General features: G+C 36.1%; 1 protein-coding gene across 4 annotated transcripts in view; it reads right to left on the bottom strand.

Annotated features, from left to right (window-relative positions):
• The window catches only part of LOC145692468 (WD repeat-containing protein 11-like), a 91,157-nt gene that overhangs the window by 11,357 nt on the left and 62,008 nt on the right, over window positions 1–17,792 (bottom strand). For 3 of the 4 annotated variants that reach the window (XM_081767776.1, XM_081767777.1, XM_081767780.1), the window contains 3 exons: window positions 9,546–9,862; window positions 6,206–6,372; window positions 2,079–2,176 (listed from right to left, as the gene is read on the bottom strand). In XM_081767776.1, the coding sequence (XP_081623902.1) occupies window positions 2,079–2,176; window positions 6,206–6,372; window positions 9,546–9,862 (582 nt within the window). Of the gene's footprint in view, window positions 1–2,078; window positions 2,177–6,205; window positions 6,373–9,053; window positions 9,181–9,545; window positions 9,863–17,792 lie in introns of those variants that run through there. The other variant, XR_014132619.1, reaches the window with a different exon arrangement.

Raw genomic sequence — 17,792 nt, 5'->3', positions numbered from 1 at the left:
CGAATATTTCCATATCCGGTGTTTTGATAGCGCTGTTTGAATTTCCATTTTAACATCAAGGAAAGAAACGAAACACTGCATTTCGCCCTGATTTTGCTACATTTCTTTGTCAGAGTTCACGATTTATCTTTTTCTTTCATCTCTTCCGCTTCTGTCATTCTTCGACTGCTTCGATTTTGTCCCATTTCAAAACAAAATGGTCAAGTATGTCTCCGTATCAGTGCTTTCACTTGAACTGACCTTTGAAAACAAAGTTACAGACACGTCGTGTCGCCTCCTCGCATCTACCAGTACTTGCTTCACTAGCCGCAGACAGCGGCGCCCTCTGTTACCCGCATCGGAAAACGGCAATTCGATGCAGATGAAATGTGTTTTTCTCACAATAGACGCTTCGAATACGCACTAGAGGCGACAGAAAAGGCAAGTAGTAAGCCTACATGCTTCTTTATCTATGTTTTACCAGGAATCGAAAACATACTCGACTTACTTTCTTATTGCAGAGGGCACTTTTCAATTGCTGTGTATAATGTCAAGTGCATGTTCTAAGCAAAAGTATATGAGTGGTGAGCTCCTTCTAAGCAGGACAAACAACTGTATCTGATGCGGTGCGTAATGAGCGTCTTAAATGTGATACTACAAATAAAACCAATGATACTCCCATAAGGGAGTTTCGGGGGAATAGGCTAAACCAAGTTGCAACAGAACTAGTTATTAGTCATGGGATAACACACATTTTGTCCATGAACACCTGCAATATCGAACGAAGTGTGCAGCCTGGGTCCCAAAGATGCTCGCAGATGGACAGTAGGCTGCAAGAATGAGGTTGAGTCTCACACATCTCCTATGGTACTTTACAGAGGGTGTTGTTTTCTGGAGTGCACTGTGGTCATGGAGGAAATCATTCTAAGCGTGTCTGCGTCATCCTCGTCCCGCGACCCAAGAAGACAATACAACTGGATTTTGTTAGCGAGATGACGCTAGCGCTCTTCGATCATTGTGGTTGAATTCTCACTCACTTCACCCGGCAGTGAGAAAGTTTCCGCTGCTCTGTATGAAGTTATCTTGCAGAACGAATATAGATCTGCAATGAAGAACAAGCAGTACGGTTTGTTGTTACAAGATGTCATTACACTGCGAAACAAAGTACGTCCCCACTTCCTAGACACACTACGGGCAACATCGCAGAAATGGGTTGGAATTCTTTGGTTCATTCCCCTTACAGCTCCAACTTATCCTCCTGTGACTTCCATGTGTTTAGCTCGCTAAAACGTGCCCTACGTGGAACTAACTGACTCACAGGAAGCATAACTGCACGAAGTTGTCTTTAATTGGTACGTACAGCACCCACAAGATTTCCGAGAGAGGGACATAAAAAATGTAGAGAAGTGGTGGGATGCCTGACTTAACAACGGAGGAGAGTATGTCGATCAGTATTAAAAAAATAAGTCGACAAAAAATTAACTTTGGTTATTTATTGACCGTATCAAATATATAGTAACTTCGTTATATCTAACGGATGATTTGTTTTCAGCCAAAATTGGGAAAACTTTATTGCCACATCTATTGAAACTGAGAAAAATAGGTCAATATCAAAATTACTTAATTCACTATGGAAAAATCTCTAAAAAAACACACAATATATTTGATTTGATCTGTATATCCGTTCTTTGTCTGCAGCGAAGCTATACCGGACGAGACGTAAGGTTTAAAGTGAGATTTGAAACATTGTAATGTGTTTAATTCTCTCCCATCGGGAATCAAACTCAGAATCTTGTGCACCATAGGCATCTCTAGCCACTAAGCCTGGAGGAGGGCAGAATGTAAATAGTAGTAATTTCTGTACGAAAGTATTTTTGCAAAGCTTTGAACATGAAAAGCCATTGTCCACACTTGGAAGATAGTATGCTATGATGTGATTAAAAAAAATAAAAGTTTTAATCCGCACTCAAATTTTTGAGATAACAAATTTACAACGAAATTTATTCTACGAAATAATTTAGTAACAGAAATTCATACTATATCTGGTATAGCTGTATTTTGTTTCTCTTATTAATTAATGTAGGTACATAAATCATTACCTTCCCAAATATTTCCATTAGCAATAAGATTAGTTGCCACTAACTTTATAGTACTTTGTGCCGCTCCTGTAGACTGAATAGTAGCAACTAGACAAGCTCTGAAAAGATAAGACAAGGATTTCGATAGTCATTTAGAAACAAGATTTTGTAGGTATAAAAATGTAATAATATTACCTAAATAATATTTAAAAATATCCGATTATGTTATCCTCGCTCAAGCAGGGGTACAAGGAAATTATAAGAATTTATCAAATATTAATAAGCGACTTGCTTACACAGAATGTTCGTTAAATTTTTATTGCAAATTCCAGACTTTTTTCGATGTATATTTACCGTTTTCCAAGTCCAGTCAGTGCAGTGAGGATTTTTATTATACACCAGTAATCTTTTATTTATTTATATCTTTTTCATTTCATTTCTTGGAATTAAAAATATGTTTTTCAACCAAAACGCGCACATGAAAATCAGAGCAACGAAAAATTGTTAGACAAAAAGTACATCATCATGTACGAAACCTCAAAACAACTAAAGAACAAATGTTGAAGAAATATTCGTGTTATCAGCTGGTGTGAACAAACAAACAAACAAACAATAAATAAATAAATAAATAAATAAATATTTGGTCTAGGAATTAATTCGTGCGGGTGGACAAGAGATGGCGCAACGAACGGAGCGTCCCACAGTTCCGTGTATCCACACATGTGTTGCAAACCCCTGTCATCGCGTATCGTTCGTAGTATAGGGCAGTGGATTAAAGCGTCAACAACACCAGTTTGTAGTTAAGTGAACATGGCGCAATTTGTGCCTGATTGTGTTTTTGCGGGGTGTCCTGCTGCATTACTTTAACATGCAGAAAAGTGCGACTGAAAGTCATCGTATTTTGGTGGAAGTGTATGGTGACCATGCTCTAGCTGAGCGAACGTGTCAAAAGTGGTTTGCACGGTTTAGAAGTGGTGATTTCGGCTTGGCAGACCAAGAGCGAGCTGGACAGCCAAAAAAGTTTCAAGACGAAGAATTGACAGCATTGCTCGAGCAGGATTCGTGTCAAACGCAGGAACAACTTGCAGCAGCATTAGGCGTTGATCAAACAACAGTCTCCAAACGCTTGAAAGCCATGGGAATGATTCAAAAGATGTCACATTGGGTTCCACATGAATTGAAAGACAGAGACGTTGAAAGACGAAAAACCATTTGCGAATTGCTGCTTCAACGACAGAGCAGAAAGGGGTTTCTGCATCGAATTATTACGGGTGATGAGAAGTGGATCCATTACGAGAACCCTAAACGAAAAAAGGCCTGGGTGAAACCAGGTGAACCAGGTCCATCACAACCAAAACGAGATATTCACTGTGCAAAGGTTATGCTGTGCATATGGTGGGATATGAAAGGTGTGGTGTACTATGAGCTGCTGCAACCGGGTGAAACTATGAATGGAGAACGTTATCGACGACAATTAATGCGTTTGAAGCAAGCTCTGGCCAGAACACGACCAGAATGGGAGAACAGACATGATAAACTTATTGTTCAACATGATAACGCTCGCCCACATGTCGCAAAACCGGTCAAAACCTATTTAGAAAATGTCGGATGGGAAGTTTTACCCCACCCGCCGTATTCACCAGACGTTGCTCCTTCGGACTACTACTTGTTCGATTGCATGAACAACGATTTGATTGGACAGCGGTTTACTTCTTCAGAAGATATCGAAACATGGGTCTCTGACTGGATCGCTTCCAAGGATGAGGACTTCTTTCGCCACGGAATCCGTACATTGCCTGACAGATGGGCGAAAGTGGTGGCTAGCGATGGACAATATTTTTCTTAAGGTATTTATGTATTTTGTGTTTGTACTACAGCTTCAATGTGTGCGTACCAACCGCACGAATTAATTCCTAGACCAAATAAATAAAAAATAAATATATAAAAAAATAACTTTGAGCCCGAAAACTGTTGAAATCTACCCAAAACAAGACAAAGAATTACACGGAAAAAGAATTCAAAATCCACGTTTCATAGACATGTAATATTTCACAACAATTTTATAAAGGAACACCGGTTCAAGTAAAAATGAATCGTAAATTACAATTTTGTGCCAGGTAATATTCAAAAGGTTGTATTACTTTTTTCATTTATTACAAACACGCATTGTGACTTTTTACTTTCATGTAACAGCAAATATTTTTTTCTAAGAATCATGCAACTACATACAAAACCCATTTTACATCCAAGGAAAATTGGCGACTGTAATTGACTAATTAAATCTGCCTATCTTCAACCGTTCTCTAATCACTAAGATTAGACAAGAGCGGACGAACACGACGAACATACAAACGTTTTGTTATGTCATTAGCAGCATCAATGCTAATTAGCTCAATAACTTTACTTCCATCACTACGGATCAACATAGGTCTTTAGTAGTCAAAAGCAATTAATGCATTAATTTTACTATAAAACTAAACTACCAAAATAATTATTTAAAATATCTTACTTACAACGATAACGTGTATTTTCCTTATTATTATTATTACTTATGATTCAGGCCAAAAGTGCTATTCTAACATGCACTAACTACTCATCAGAAGAAGAAAAAAGTAATATTTAATGTCATAAAAAATGTTTATTTTTCGGTTGTCATGTAAAGAAGAACGTTGTCATGGCAATATTCTAATACTGACTTGGTTACTAAGGACACAGTTTACGATTGATTATATAGATATCAATATAATAACGAGCCTAAATGTTGTGTAAAACGGACATATACTTCGTAACTGTTAAGTAATTGATAATTATAATTCAGCTGCTGTATAATTTTTCAATAATTTTAGAGTAAACAGCAGTTAATTATGTATTTAGTTTACTACAAAATATTGACTAAAATAATACGAACTGTGGCGTTGTATAATGTTCTTAAATTTACCGTTTAAAAATGTTCTTTCTTTTAAATATTTACAAAGTGAACGTTTAGTATGTGAAAATGAAATATAAAAAAATAGTATAAAAAATTAGTCATTATATAATGAAATGTTTTTTTTAGCTCCTTCCAAGTGGGTTTTGTGATGGACATGGGTTTTCTCGGGACACTCCGTTTCTTCCCACTTTCTTCATTCTACCATTTCATTTATCATTATCATCACTGTCTCCTTTAGACTCCTCTTGTGTGCTGGTTTTATCAAATCACAATTTTTCATTATATTGGACCTAAAATTGTGTACAATATAAATTTGTTGTGAGAACAATGAAAAAGACATTACTAACCACCACTAAAAGCACAAGAAAAATGTACTGGTAGTTTAATGCCTGTTGCCAGCTCCCACAATTTCTTGGTGTGTAAAGCTTATCAAACACTATCATTAAACTTGTTGAGTTAGGTATTCCTAAATTTAATAAAACGCCACAACTTAGTTTTGTTCACACATTAGATATGAATTTTATTATGGGATTCCATTATTTAAAAGCTAAAAGAAATTCTGGAAGCTGGCAACAGTGGATATAACAGACCTTAAACTACAGTGCATGTTTCTCGTGTTTGTAGTGGCGGTTTGTAATACTGTTTCCAGTGTCCTCACAACAAATTTATATTGTACACAATTGTACGTTGATATAAAGAGAAAATGAACTTACTTACGTAAGTCACTTGATAAAACCAGCATACAAGAGAAATAAATCAAATTTTACAAAGGAACTTAGATCCTTTGATAAAACCCACAGAAGAAAGGCAGGCAAAATATCACGAATAATAAAACAATTTACGTACCAAAAAAGTCAATTTTTTTCCATTATGCACAAAGTTACATAAAAAATTAATTTGTAACATTTTATAGACACTGTAGTTCAATTCCAGCTTTTTGTTTACCTCCCTCGGCGAAAATTTCTTTTAATTCCAGCTTTATGAAATTTTCCACATCAGTAGGTATCCTGTTGTATCTAATTAAACACAATATTATGAAATAAGCTCAAGTGTATGAAAATTACTTGCTACAAAATATTCTTGTGCTATAATATTCGGTTCACAAATCTGTACTATCGAACACAGGGCTCTTTTGCTAAGACTTACAGAATAAATTGATAACAAGAATTGTTCAGAGGCTTAAGGCTACAACTTATATAGATCAATCAAAGATACATACTTGATAGCATCGGTATAGTAATTAGAATTGTCCATGTCTGTTTCTAACAAAAGCTGAACAGCACGGTCCATTTCACCAAGCAATATGAGCTTCTCAATTACTTTCTTTGTATGTTCATAATCTCCACGCTTGTTCTCGTGTAACGTTACTCGTTCCAACTGTAGTTTCTATTGAGAAAAAGAAGATAACCATCCATTTGAATGTGAGTAGAAAAGTTTAATCTGCAAAATTAGTTTATTCGATAAAAGGAAAATATATACGATAGCAATGTAAGGTTCGACTTGAATGCTAAATTCCCACTACAAATATATTCTGTAAGGTCTGCCCAATTAAGAGTGCTCGTCAGTCCCGCTCCTTTATTTATTTATTTTCACGTTTTTTCAAAATATTGCAGAAATTAAATAATCATTCAAAATAATAATAATAATCATAATAATAATAATAATACTTGCATAATTATTAAATATTAAAATGGTACTTAGTGAAAAAGCCTGTACTATCGATGCATTCCCTATTGTCAGAGGGTATGTCTTCAAATCAATTATGATGTCGTTTGATTAAACGACGAACAAGCAAGACTAAACATCACCTTACAAATATTGTTTACTATATAGTATTCTGTAATAGCTAATGGAACGTAAGGAACAAGTATTAATTTATGTCGCAATGCTAACCTGAAAATATACTATAATTACTTAGTAACTATAGACAAATTTTAATATTATTCTATAATTTCAGTAATATTTTGGAAAACAACGTGAAAAAGTTCAGGATGAGACAAGCTGCACTTTTGACACATAAATATTTAACACTGACTACTGATACCAGTAAATAGACACTCGCAGGCAGCAATTTTGTAGAAACACTAGACTGATTGTCGATTTTGGAGGTTAGTGTCCCGTTTAGCACCGGGGCTATATGAGACGTAGACTACAGCTTAACGTGAGAATCGAACCCTGACTGCTGCACCGAAAGCATATATGCTAACCACATAGGCACTAGGGAGTATTGTGAGGAAACATTGAACGAATGTTAAATGGCAGGAAAGTATCACGTAGTACTAGTGTAAGTATGCAGAATAACAAGTGACTCTGTGAAGCGCAGTCGTGGATGTGAGGAGCTGACGAAGTGTACCCGAGGATTCATAAAGCTTTGGGAATATAGTAGAAGTCAGAGCACCACCAGACTGTGCTACGTGTACTGTTAGCAACTATTAACAGTATTACAGTGCAGTTCAAACGGGAGGAAAAGAGCTGTGAAGACACTAGACCAAGTTGACTGAGATTAACGTCACGTCTGAAATGTGCAGTCGTTCGAAGCGCAAGGAAATCTGCCAATGACATCACAGCTGAGGTTGACCGATCAGTATGAACCATCCAGCGATATTTGCAATGTGGAGAAATACTGACGTGTCAACAGAAAAATTCCAAATGACGGAGGAATAATTGGGGAGCGATCCCGTCATGTACAACAAGCCACATCACATTTGCAACCATGACGCATTCTACGATGAACGCTGATTCTGCCAATTCTCGGACAGCGGTGGACAGTACGTGTGAAAGCAACCGACAGACGACGATTCATACATTTCTACTGTGAAGTATGATGGAGTATCATGGTATGAGATGCAATTTGGAAAGATGGTTATATTAACTTATTTATCTTTGCGATAGGTATATCAACCGTCAAAGACATCTAAGTATTGCAAGATGGATTTCTATTGTTCTTTGAAACAGGAAAGCTGTTGTGGAATTCTACTCAAATTCAGCATTATGTCACAGGGCAAAGCTGACCACCCGCTGGGAGAAACTAAATAGAGTTCAAACTGTGTCATTGCCCCGTCATGAGTATTATAGAAAATGTTTGCCATCTTCTAGAAGTAACACTGCATAAATGGCCACATAGACCCGCAAACAAACAGACACTCTGTGAAGAATTGACCTATTGTCTCAAAATGTTATTGATGGCTCACAGGATGCCATGTCACGTAGAGTTGGAGTTACACATACTGCCAAACGAGGCCCCAGCAAGCACTCACTCCACATTCCCAAGAAGGGTTTCTTTCTGTGCACTGGTAAATAGCAATGACCACAGCTTCATTTCTTTGGCGCCTATTTAACTGCATCATAGTAGTAAATACATATAACATTTCAAATTTTACTGTTTTTCACGTTATTTTCACATCCCTTATTACGAAAAGAAGTTATAAAATAAACTATATTCTCCCTTCCCGCTCAAAAAACTGAATAAAATAGTAAAGAATATGGAATGAAATATATGTAATGTACAAAAAAGAAAACAAATAATAAATCAATCGAAGCACAGACAACTTATTAAGGCAGCTTTCACATTAGCAAAAGCACTAAAAACAGGATTGGTGAGATATAATTTAATATTAGAGAATATCAATAATAAATACAAATATTTTAATTTAAAGTTTCATTTATTGACTTTGTGTCAATACTAGCCTACTGTGAGAGTTCCTTCGTGGCTAAGCGGTTATCGTATGCGCCTTTGACGTGGGAGACCGGGGTTCGATTCCCGGCGGGAGCTCATGTGGTTCGGATTCCACGTTAATCAGCAGGTCCCGTCTCATATAGCCTCGCTGCTGAAAGGGACGTTAAACTCAACTCAACTCGCCTATTGTGAGTTCATTCCCTTTGTTGTGCTATGCAGACAGTTTGTGTATTACACAATCAAGTTAGTTTTCTCAGAATACTTTAAGTTTCTTCATTTAATCATGTCAAGAGTTATTTCATCGATGTTTCGTTCAGTTTATAGAGCTCAAATGTTGTTGCTGATCCACCATGATTCAAAAAACTTATATGCGCTGGCATCATCAAATGACCTCCGACATTAGGTTGGCGATCGTAAGATTTGTCTGTCGCGGGTTCGAATCCTGGTCTGGGCATGGATGTCATGAGTTGTCCTCACATCACTCCTCTCATCGGCTCCTTTCGCTTATAGGGAAGCACCTAGAATGCAAAACTCAAAATAAGCAAACAAAGCTCGTACGTGTCAAATAAAGGAGAAACACTCTTTTTTTTTTAAGGAATAATGTTTTTTTCTCTGCATTCTACGCACTACGCTACACATACCTGAACTCTTTGAATTTCATTGTAACTATACCTATAATAGATCAAATATATTAAAACATCGGCTGATTGCTTAATTTCTCACTTAAGCTTTTGGTGCCTACAGTTTCGCATGCCTTCCAGAACTGACCATAATTGGATATAATCACATGTGAACTTTAAGTATACTTTCATGCACTTCAAAAACATAATTAGTGATTACTCCCAAAATATGATTAATTTTTATTAAATTATTTTGTACTCACTTGATACGAGAATGGATCACAGAGTACATCGTAACAACTATCTAAAGGTTGCAGATGTGGGTATCTGTTAATTCTCTTCGTATCCAACATTGATGGAGAGCTTATATTTTGTTCTTTGGCTGTATCCGGCTCTTTCTTATGTCGAGATTCATATTTGGCAGCCTGAAGGTAATACAAAGTCACAGTCCAAAAGTCAACTTCTACCTCATTCCCAAATATCTGGGATGCAATTAAGCTTCTCTCGGCTGTACTTGAACAACAGTTCTGAAGGTAATCTAGCTGCTCCTTATCCAGCATGTCAATTTGCTCCTTAACATCTTAGAAGAGAAAGAACACACATATATATATGAATATAACTGAGAGTTCTTTGGAACTACTACTATTCCCAACACCTTTTACTTTTATATTTTATATTATATTTACGGATTTCAGGGCTCATAGTGGTCTGGTCTCTTGTAAATAGTTGAAAAGTGACCAAAAGTACTCGAAAAAGTTACCAAAAAGTGACCAAAAGCACACGAAAAAGTGACCAAAATCTCATGATGCCCCTTTTTTCCTTTGTCAATTTCTCCGTCACCTCTCTCTTTGTTTGTGTTTTATTTCTTCTTTACTTCTTTTTGAGCTTCCTCCTTTCTTAGGTTTTCAAAGTATGGTTTGTAGTTACGGTAAGCAGACTTAGCAGATGTAAAAAGCTTCTGAGTAAGTGGAACCAGTTCTGGCCTATTTCCGAATTTCTTCATCCCAGACATTATATTTAACTTAGTTGAGAGTTCTCAAAGCCATGAAATATTCATCACCTACTCTTAAGAAGAACATACAAGAAGCATAACACAAGACGAACATGATGAACCACACAAACACACAACGTTGGGCGAAGCGTTAACTATTACGAGAGAAAACTAAAAGACTATTATGATAGAAGAAAGAAGAGTTCTCAACCCCACCTTGAGAGCTTAAGCATCCACCAACCATCCAATGTGCTTCAGAAAGAATAAAAGCTGAAGTGAGAATAAATCTGACTGTTTCACATGTGGCTGCAAGTACTGAAGCTTTCAGAAGAGTAATGAGTAACAAGTTTTTGACTTTCTTTTTCCATTTATATATATAATTTATTTATTTATTTATTTATTTAGAAAACTGCCAATGCAGAACATAAATCACACGAAAAAGTCATTTTACCTCCCAAAAAAAGTAACTTTTAGTGACAAATTTGAAAAAAAAAAGTAACTTTTAGTGACCAACTTGAAAAAAAAATAACTTATTGTTTTTTTTTTTTTAAAAAAAGTGACTTGCTATGAGCCCTGGAACTTAGTAAACTATCCTATACTTTTATGCTATGCAGTTAAGCGGCCTAAGTGTAACTTGCTATCTTAAGAATAAACTGACGCTTCCATTGCTCTAAAACTTAATAGCACCGACTAAGCAAGTAGTTGTCAAACAACCTGTAGCTCACGGATATTTTCGGTCGCCCGCAGCAATTTGTTAAGTTTTCACGAAACAATCATTAAATTGTAAAGTACTTTCCCAACGATGTTTTCCACACACTCAGGAAAACAGCTAATTATCTCAAATTTAAAAATGGTTATTTCAACTCCATAATTCCATGATTTTCAGGTGCCTTTTAAGGAAATTATATTGTGGATAAAAGAAACAAGAGTAGCTGAGATGCTGTCAATTTGGGAGACAAACTAATAACAACAGGGCTTATTGAAGTCCTACTTTAGTATAAACAATATTACTATTCTTTTAATTTGAAGAGCATCAGTTCAAAAATATTTCCAGGGACTAAATAGAACTGAGCTCCTAGTACAATTCATCATTTCAGCATTTAACACTAATGAACCGTCGATTTGTTACACGATGAAAAATCCACGTCGAACCCCAGCATATATATAATAATTGCTAAAACTTTCATAAATTACTCTCCATACATCCTTAATTACACACTAAAAGGTTTTTAAAAATTGCACTTGGCGATAAACTGTTCTGAGAAGAAAGGGTCGCAGTGCTGGAATTTTGCAGATTGTACAATAGAAGATAAAGGGCCAATTTTATTCAATACAACTGACGACGTGATATTTAAATGCATATTTGGATTATGGAAGGCAGTGTTTGTGATCAAGAATCCAGGAATCGATATTAGTGTTTCCAAACCAAAATCTGAAGTTTAGCTAACTGTTCTTTTATTATTAGAATGAGACTTCTGTTTTTACCATACATTTATTTTGATTTTATTAAATAACATAATTATATTAATTTATTATGTATTCACCACTATTACGTATGACCTTCTCCCGTCTTCCTGGCAGCTGATCAATTTCTTCCTTGTAAAATGTGGTTGGTTTCGACTGGAAGAGATTTCCGATAGTCTAACTAACTTACTCTCTATAATTGAAGAGTTCTCCATTCAAAAAGTTTTGTAAGGAAAAAAAAATGATAGTCTGTCGGAGCAAGGTCCAGGAACTAAGATAAGTATGATAAAACAGATCATTTCAAGCTCAAGAATTTTTTTCTTTGATGCACCCTTGCTGGGCACTGTCATGTAAAAGAATGAAGTTTTTGCGATTGACGAATGAAAGACGCTTTTCATGAAGTTTCTCTTTCCCTCTTTGTAGATGCTGAACGTATGTAACAGCAGCAATCTTTAAAATTTGACTTCACCAACTTGTAATAACTTATACCTCGACAATCCCACTATATATACAATAAAATCTTATTTCAATGGGTGCTTGCTTTCGTATTTGGTAGGGGTGGTTGATCCTTATTAAATCACTCACTGTCTTTTGCGGACGATATTGTCATCCGTAACTCATTTTCTTCGCTTGTTTTCTAAAAAGTTTCGAATTTTGCATGTGAGAGCAGATTTGTGACGATTGACATGCCATATTCTTTATTCCGTTCACTGAGATTGTGAGGTACATACTCATAAATTGCTTTTCCTAAATTCTCCAGGTGGCGACAAACAGTTGATTGTGATGTATTCAACCTTTCTGCTACTGTATACACTCGCGTAATGTCCACACCCCAACTTCAGAGATATTTTTGAAAAAAAATAAAATAAAATAAAATAAAATAAAATAAATAAATAAATAAATAACTCGCGTAATGTCAGCACCCTAAAAATCACAGCTTGAAAGTCTCAGTTACGTCTTGTGATATTTCTAATACGATATAATTTTCATACTTCTGGCACCAGACAATATATTTAAAAATTTAGAATAAATTATACAAAATAATCGTGGATTATTTTATTTTCTGTAAAATATAATTTTAAGCTAAATAAAATAATTTATATACTAGCTACATATTCTTTATGGATTTTGAGTAAATCCCTTGAATCCAACCTTAATAATAATTTCTAGAGTAATAATTGAGTACCGGTAGTATATGAGATATAATAATATCTATAATAAAAACGTGCTTTTTTCTTTCTTTTTTAAAAAAGAAAAAACACATTTTCGTACTTCTGGCATTAGACATTCTATTTAAAAGAGAAACTTTCCTTTACATTCTCATGCATGTGTCCGTGATCGGCGCCAGAAATCCGGTCAGCAGACGGGAGATAAGAACGAAGTGCAGTCCAAACAGGTTTTCTACACACCTGCATCTTGGATTTCGAGGAAATGCCCGCTTTGCAACATTCCTTTCCCCTCCTTGAACCGCGTATTTCAAGCTTTTTTATTCATTGTAGCAGTGCCGATCGACTGTCTTGCTAGTAAGTGGCGTACGTAGAATAAGGTATGGGGAAGTACAGCAGCTTTTCAATTAAAAGTCGTTGAATTTGTGCACATAAACGGAAAAAGATCTGCAGCAAGAGAATTTAAGATGGATGAAAAATGCGTGCGCAACTGGTGCAAGCAACGCGACGAACTGAAGACAACAAACAAAAACAGACGTGCGTTTCGTGGTGAAAAGTACAAGTTTCCGAACATTGAACAAAAAGTGGTTTTATATGATCGTGGTATGCGTGCGCAGGGCTATTCGGTGACGCGGGAAATACGCCAAATAAAAACTCTTGCTGCAGCACGAGAGGAAGAAATTCCTACTTCGCAATTCAAGGCAAGTGAAGGCTGGATGCGAAGAATGATTAAGAGGAATGGGTTTTCCTTTCGCCGGCGTACAATTATTTGTCAAAAAATGCCTAGCAATTACGAAACTAAGTTAATGGACTTTTAACGCTTCGTAATCGCAAAGCGCAAAGTTAGTCAATACTTAGCCTCGCAAATTGCAAACGTCGATCAGACACACGTTTATTTTGATGTTCCCGATACTTACACAATAAATGATCGCGGGGCGAAGTCTGTACCAATTCGCACGTGTTGATCCGTAAAGCAACGCGCTACCGTTATGTTAGCCATAATTGCAGATGAAAACTTCCACCGTATGTGGTTTTCAAAAGAAAAACTATGCCGAAAGAAAAACTGCCACCTGGAATTGTAGTACGAATTCAAGAAAAAGGGTGGATGGATAACGCTTTAATTCAGGATTGGTTACAGTGTATGTGGTGTCAGCGACATGGCTCACTGTTACGGCTACGTTCTCTTCTTATTTTGGACAGCTTCAAAGGACATCTCACAGAGGCAGTGAAGCAACATGTTAAAACTTCGAGAACTGATCTTGCTGTAATTCCAGGAGGCCTAACATCAGTTCTTCAGCCCCTTGATGTTTCCGTTAACAAGCCATTTAAGATTGCATTCAGGCGCAGCTACCGTGATTGGATAGCTTCCGGTGGAGGGGGTACAACGGCAACTGGACATCTAAGAAGGGGATCAATCTCGGAAGTTTGTACGTGGATTCTTGCTGCGTGGAAAAGCATATCCAGTGATCTGATTGTTAAAAGTTTTAAGGTAACTGGTATATCAAACGTACTTGATGGATCGGAAGACTATCTCCTTTGGGCAGATAAAGTAAACGAAGAAAAAACCGATAATGACTCGGACTTTACCGATAGTTCGTCAAATGAGGAGTGAAAAAAAAAGAGAAGGAACAAAAGTGCCGAAACTGCTTGTGTATTAACATTTGTTTCTTTCGAGTGGAAAAAACTGCTCACAAGTAATTAATATATTTTTACATTTATGATTGTTCTGTGTTTGTGACTTTACATTAAGAATGTGTTGACGTGGTTCAAAATTATGTTCGAGGAGAAAATAAAGGTAAGATTTAAATAATTTGTTTGTTGATTTTAAATGCTATAAATTTGTTTCAATTAGTGGTCCTCATTTGCTTTTTATTTAATTATTTACCGATATTATGTAGGAAGTTCAAAATGAAATTTGCTTCGAAAAAAATGTGACTGAAAACTGCGCGTTTTTAGAACGATCCGCGTAATGTCTCCACCAGCATTTTGACACCGCGATTTTAGTAATTAAAAAAAGAAAAAAGAAAAAGAAAAAAGGACATTACGCGAGCGTATACGGTATATCTTTTTCTGCTTGATGGGGATTTTTCGCCAATACTGCCTTTAAAAGGTTATCGTCAAGGTCGGAAAAACGTCCCACCCTTGGTTTATCTTTTAAGGTCGTATCTCCAGCACGGAATTTGACAAACTAATTTCTAACTGCCCAATCTGTTATTAGTCCCTCATCGTATGCACTGCATATTTTTTCAGCTGCTGCCTTAGCACTTTTGCTTTGTTTAAATTCCCAAAGCACCTCATGACGAATATACACTTATTCACTCTATTCATTCCCCATTTTAGGGATTAGGAACAACAATTAAATGTAACGTGCACCACCCAAAAAAGCTGTCAGAATACTAACTGAAACCTTATCTATTTAGTGAAAGCAAAACCTCGTTTATTCCGGTGACTCATTCTGGGTAGCTGCATTGGAAGTTATTTATAGTTCGACTTCTTCTTCTTCTTCTTATTATTATTATTATTATATTATTATTATTATTATTATTATTATTATTATTATTATTATTATTATTATTATTATTATTATTATTAATTATTATTGATTTTGAACACACTCTTTACATATTTTTCAGTTCAAGAATCAGCTTCACAGTAAGTACAACTCATTGCAATACGGTACTCAGAACTTTACGGCACCGTACTCAATGAAATTCTGCTGACTATTTGATCGATAAAATACTATGTGCAGTAATTTTATGTATAGCATACTATTAGATTTAACATACTATTAGATTTAAGTTTGTGTGCTGAAAACAATGACAGAAAGCCATCCCTCAGTATAACTTCCATAATCCCTAACCGCATCGACTTTCCTAGACGGTCACTACTGTGCCGGCCACGGCTATCCTAAATCCTCGCTCCTTTGTTACCTCTGATACTAAGTCAGAGATAACAGACCGAAATATTTTCACATTCAAAAAAGAAAATGGGGAATTTGAAGGAGACATTTCAAGAGTAGAAGTCATACAGTCGTGCAGATTATAGTTCCTATGAATACGGGTAATCTACACAGCCCAAACTAGTCACCAAAGAAAAGTACATCTCGCTGATTAAGCAGCAGTGCTTTACATTCTTAGAGAAAGAGCTGACTTACAACATTTCACAAGGCTCCACAACAGAAGTTTGGAAACAACATCGAAGTGGAATTTAGTTGCGATAGATACCCGTTAAATATGAGCTGGAAAGAAGATGCAATAATTCTAACTGAAAAGAAGCTGGAAAGGTCTCTTCATCGGTTAACGTGTATCTTCAATTCCAACGACCTTCCTTTGCAACATTTCTTTCATTCAGTGTACAATCCAACGTCGAGGCCGCAACATTCGCTGGGTCAATAGGGCAGGCTCTGGAAACTATTGATTTTCTTGTGGCAAAATTCAATAAAATCCTGGTCAACCAAAAGGATTATCGTGCATTAAGCCTCATTTATGCTATCTGATATGAACTTAGGATCAAGAGCCCCTGGTCCTATTAGTGGATTGATACTATAAATCGATTGATGTGATTGTGTAGGAACCCATAGTTGGAGCTGATAGTACTCGTACAATTCGTGGTGTAGGTATATCCTGAAATGCTGTTTACAACCGTAATACCCAGCAGTTTTTGAACATGCTAATACAACTGTCAAGAAACCTTTCTTTGAACTACAAAAGGCATCGACGGCGTCCTCCAGTGAAGTGCGTTCTTCGCCACCCGGACAATGATGAATTTTCCAGCACTATCTTGATAAGAAACCAACTATAAGGTGTCGTAACGTTCAGGTAAATAACACCACGTTGACCCCTACCAGCGTTCATCATTTCTCCCTCAGAGTACTCCTTAATGATCACCTTCATTATAATGATCTGTCAAATTCGTTTTTCCAGTATTTCCTCTCAACGCATGAGGAACTTGGCCTAATCAAAGATGTACCAACAAAAATTAAAATATTGTCTACCTGATGTGGTAGGCTTTGATGTTCATAACGGTCTAATAGAAATAAAATTTAAGTCAAGAAAACTTGACAAAATTTGTACCCAAGAAATATTACGAAAGAGAAGGTGAGAACAACTAAAAATACCTTCCATGGCTGGATAGACTGAATAGTCACGGTTGAATTTCAATGTACACTCACCGTGGGCCATGGGTAGCTACACAGTTAAGAGTTGTGAACTTAGAGCTGTGCACAACGAAGTCATAAAGAGCATATTATTTCAGACTTTTTGAAAACATTTCTTAAGAAACGATGGTGCGATGTTATCAAATCATCCTTCAATACTAAATACATCACGATACATGCGGGATTTTGCTGTTATGGTGCCTTGTATAGGTAGTTTCAACAATCATTATATGTGTATTGTGGGGCTGCTTATCCGTCACGAAGGCTAGATCTTTAAGGCTAAGTCAAAGATTAAATATGGTAATCGATTTAAAAATCAAAATTGATCTGTTGTCCGAAACCTAGAGTTTCGGTCATCTTTAGTGCTAATCATTGAAACTGAAACTGAAACAGTGTTTCTGAAAATAATTATATATGACTGAACAAACACACAAATCAAAACTACTGCTTGTCGAACTAATAACATACTACGATTAACATATATTCCAAATGATAAAACAGCCACTAAGATTTCACTGATTATGCCAAATATACATGTCTCTGTGAAGTGTATCGCATACCACGGTTATCAATGGGCAAAGTGAATAAAATATTAACATATTTAATTCTGAAGGAAGTGTCAGCAAGATGTTTTTAATTAATCATGACCCCCTAATCAAAACGCATGAAAGTCATATGGTTCAGGTAACTTTTAGACGATATTAAACAGATCTATATGACTCTCGTATCAATC

Source organism: Thermobia domestica, chromosome 1 (genome assembly GCF_964235325.1).
Source record: "Thermobia domestica chromosome 1, izTheDome1.hap1.1, whole genome shotgun sequence".
In the NCBI taxonomy this organism is placed as follows: domain Eukaryota; kingdom Metazoa; phylum Arthropoda; class Insecta; order Zygentoma; family Lepismatidae; genus Thermobia; species Thermobia domestica.
This window is presented reverse-complemented; position numbering and strand designations above follow the sequence as displayed.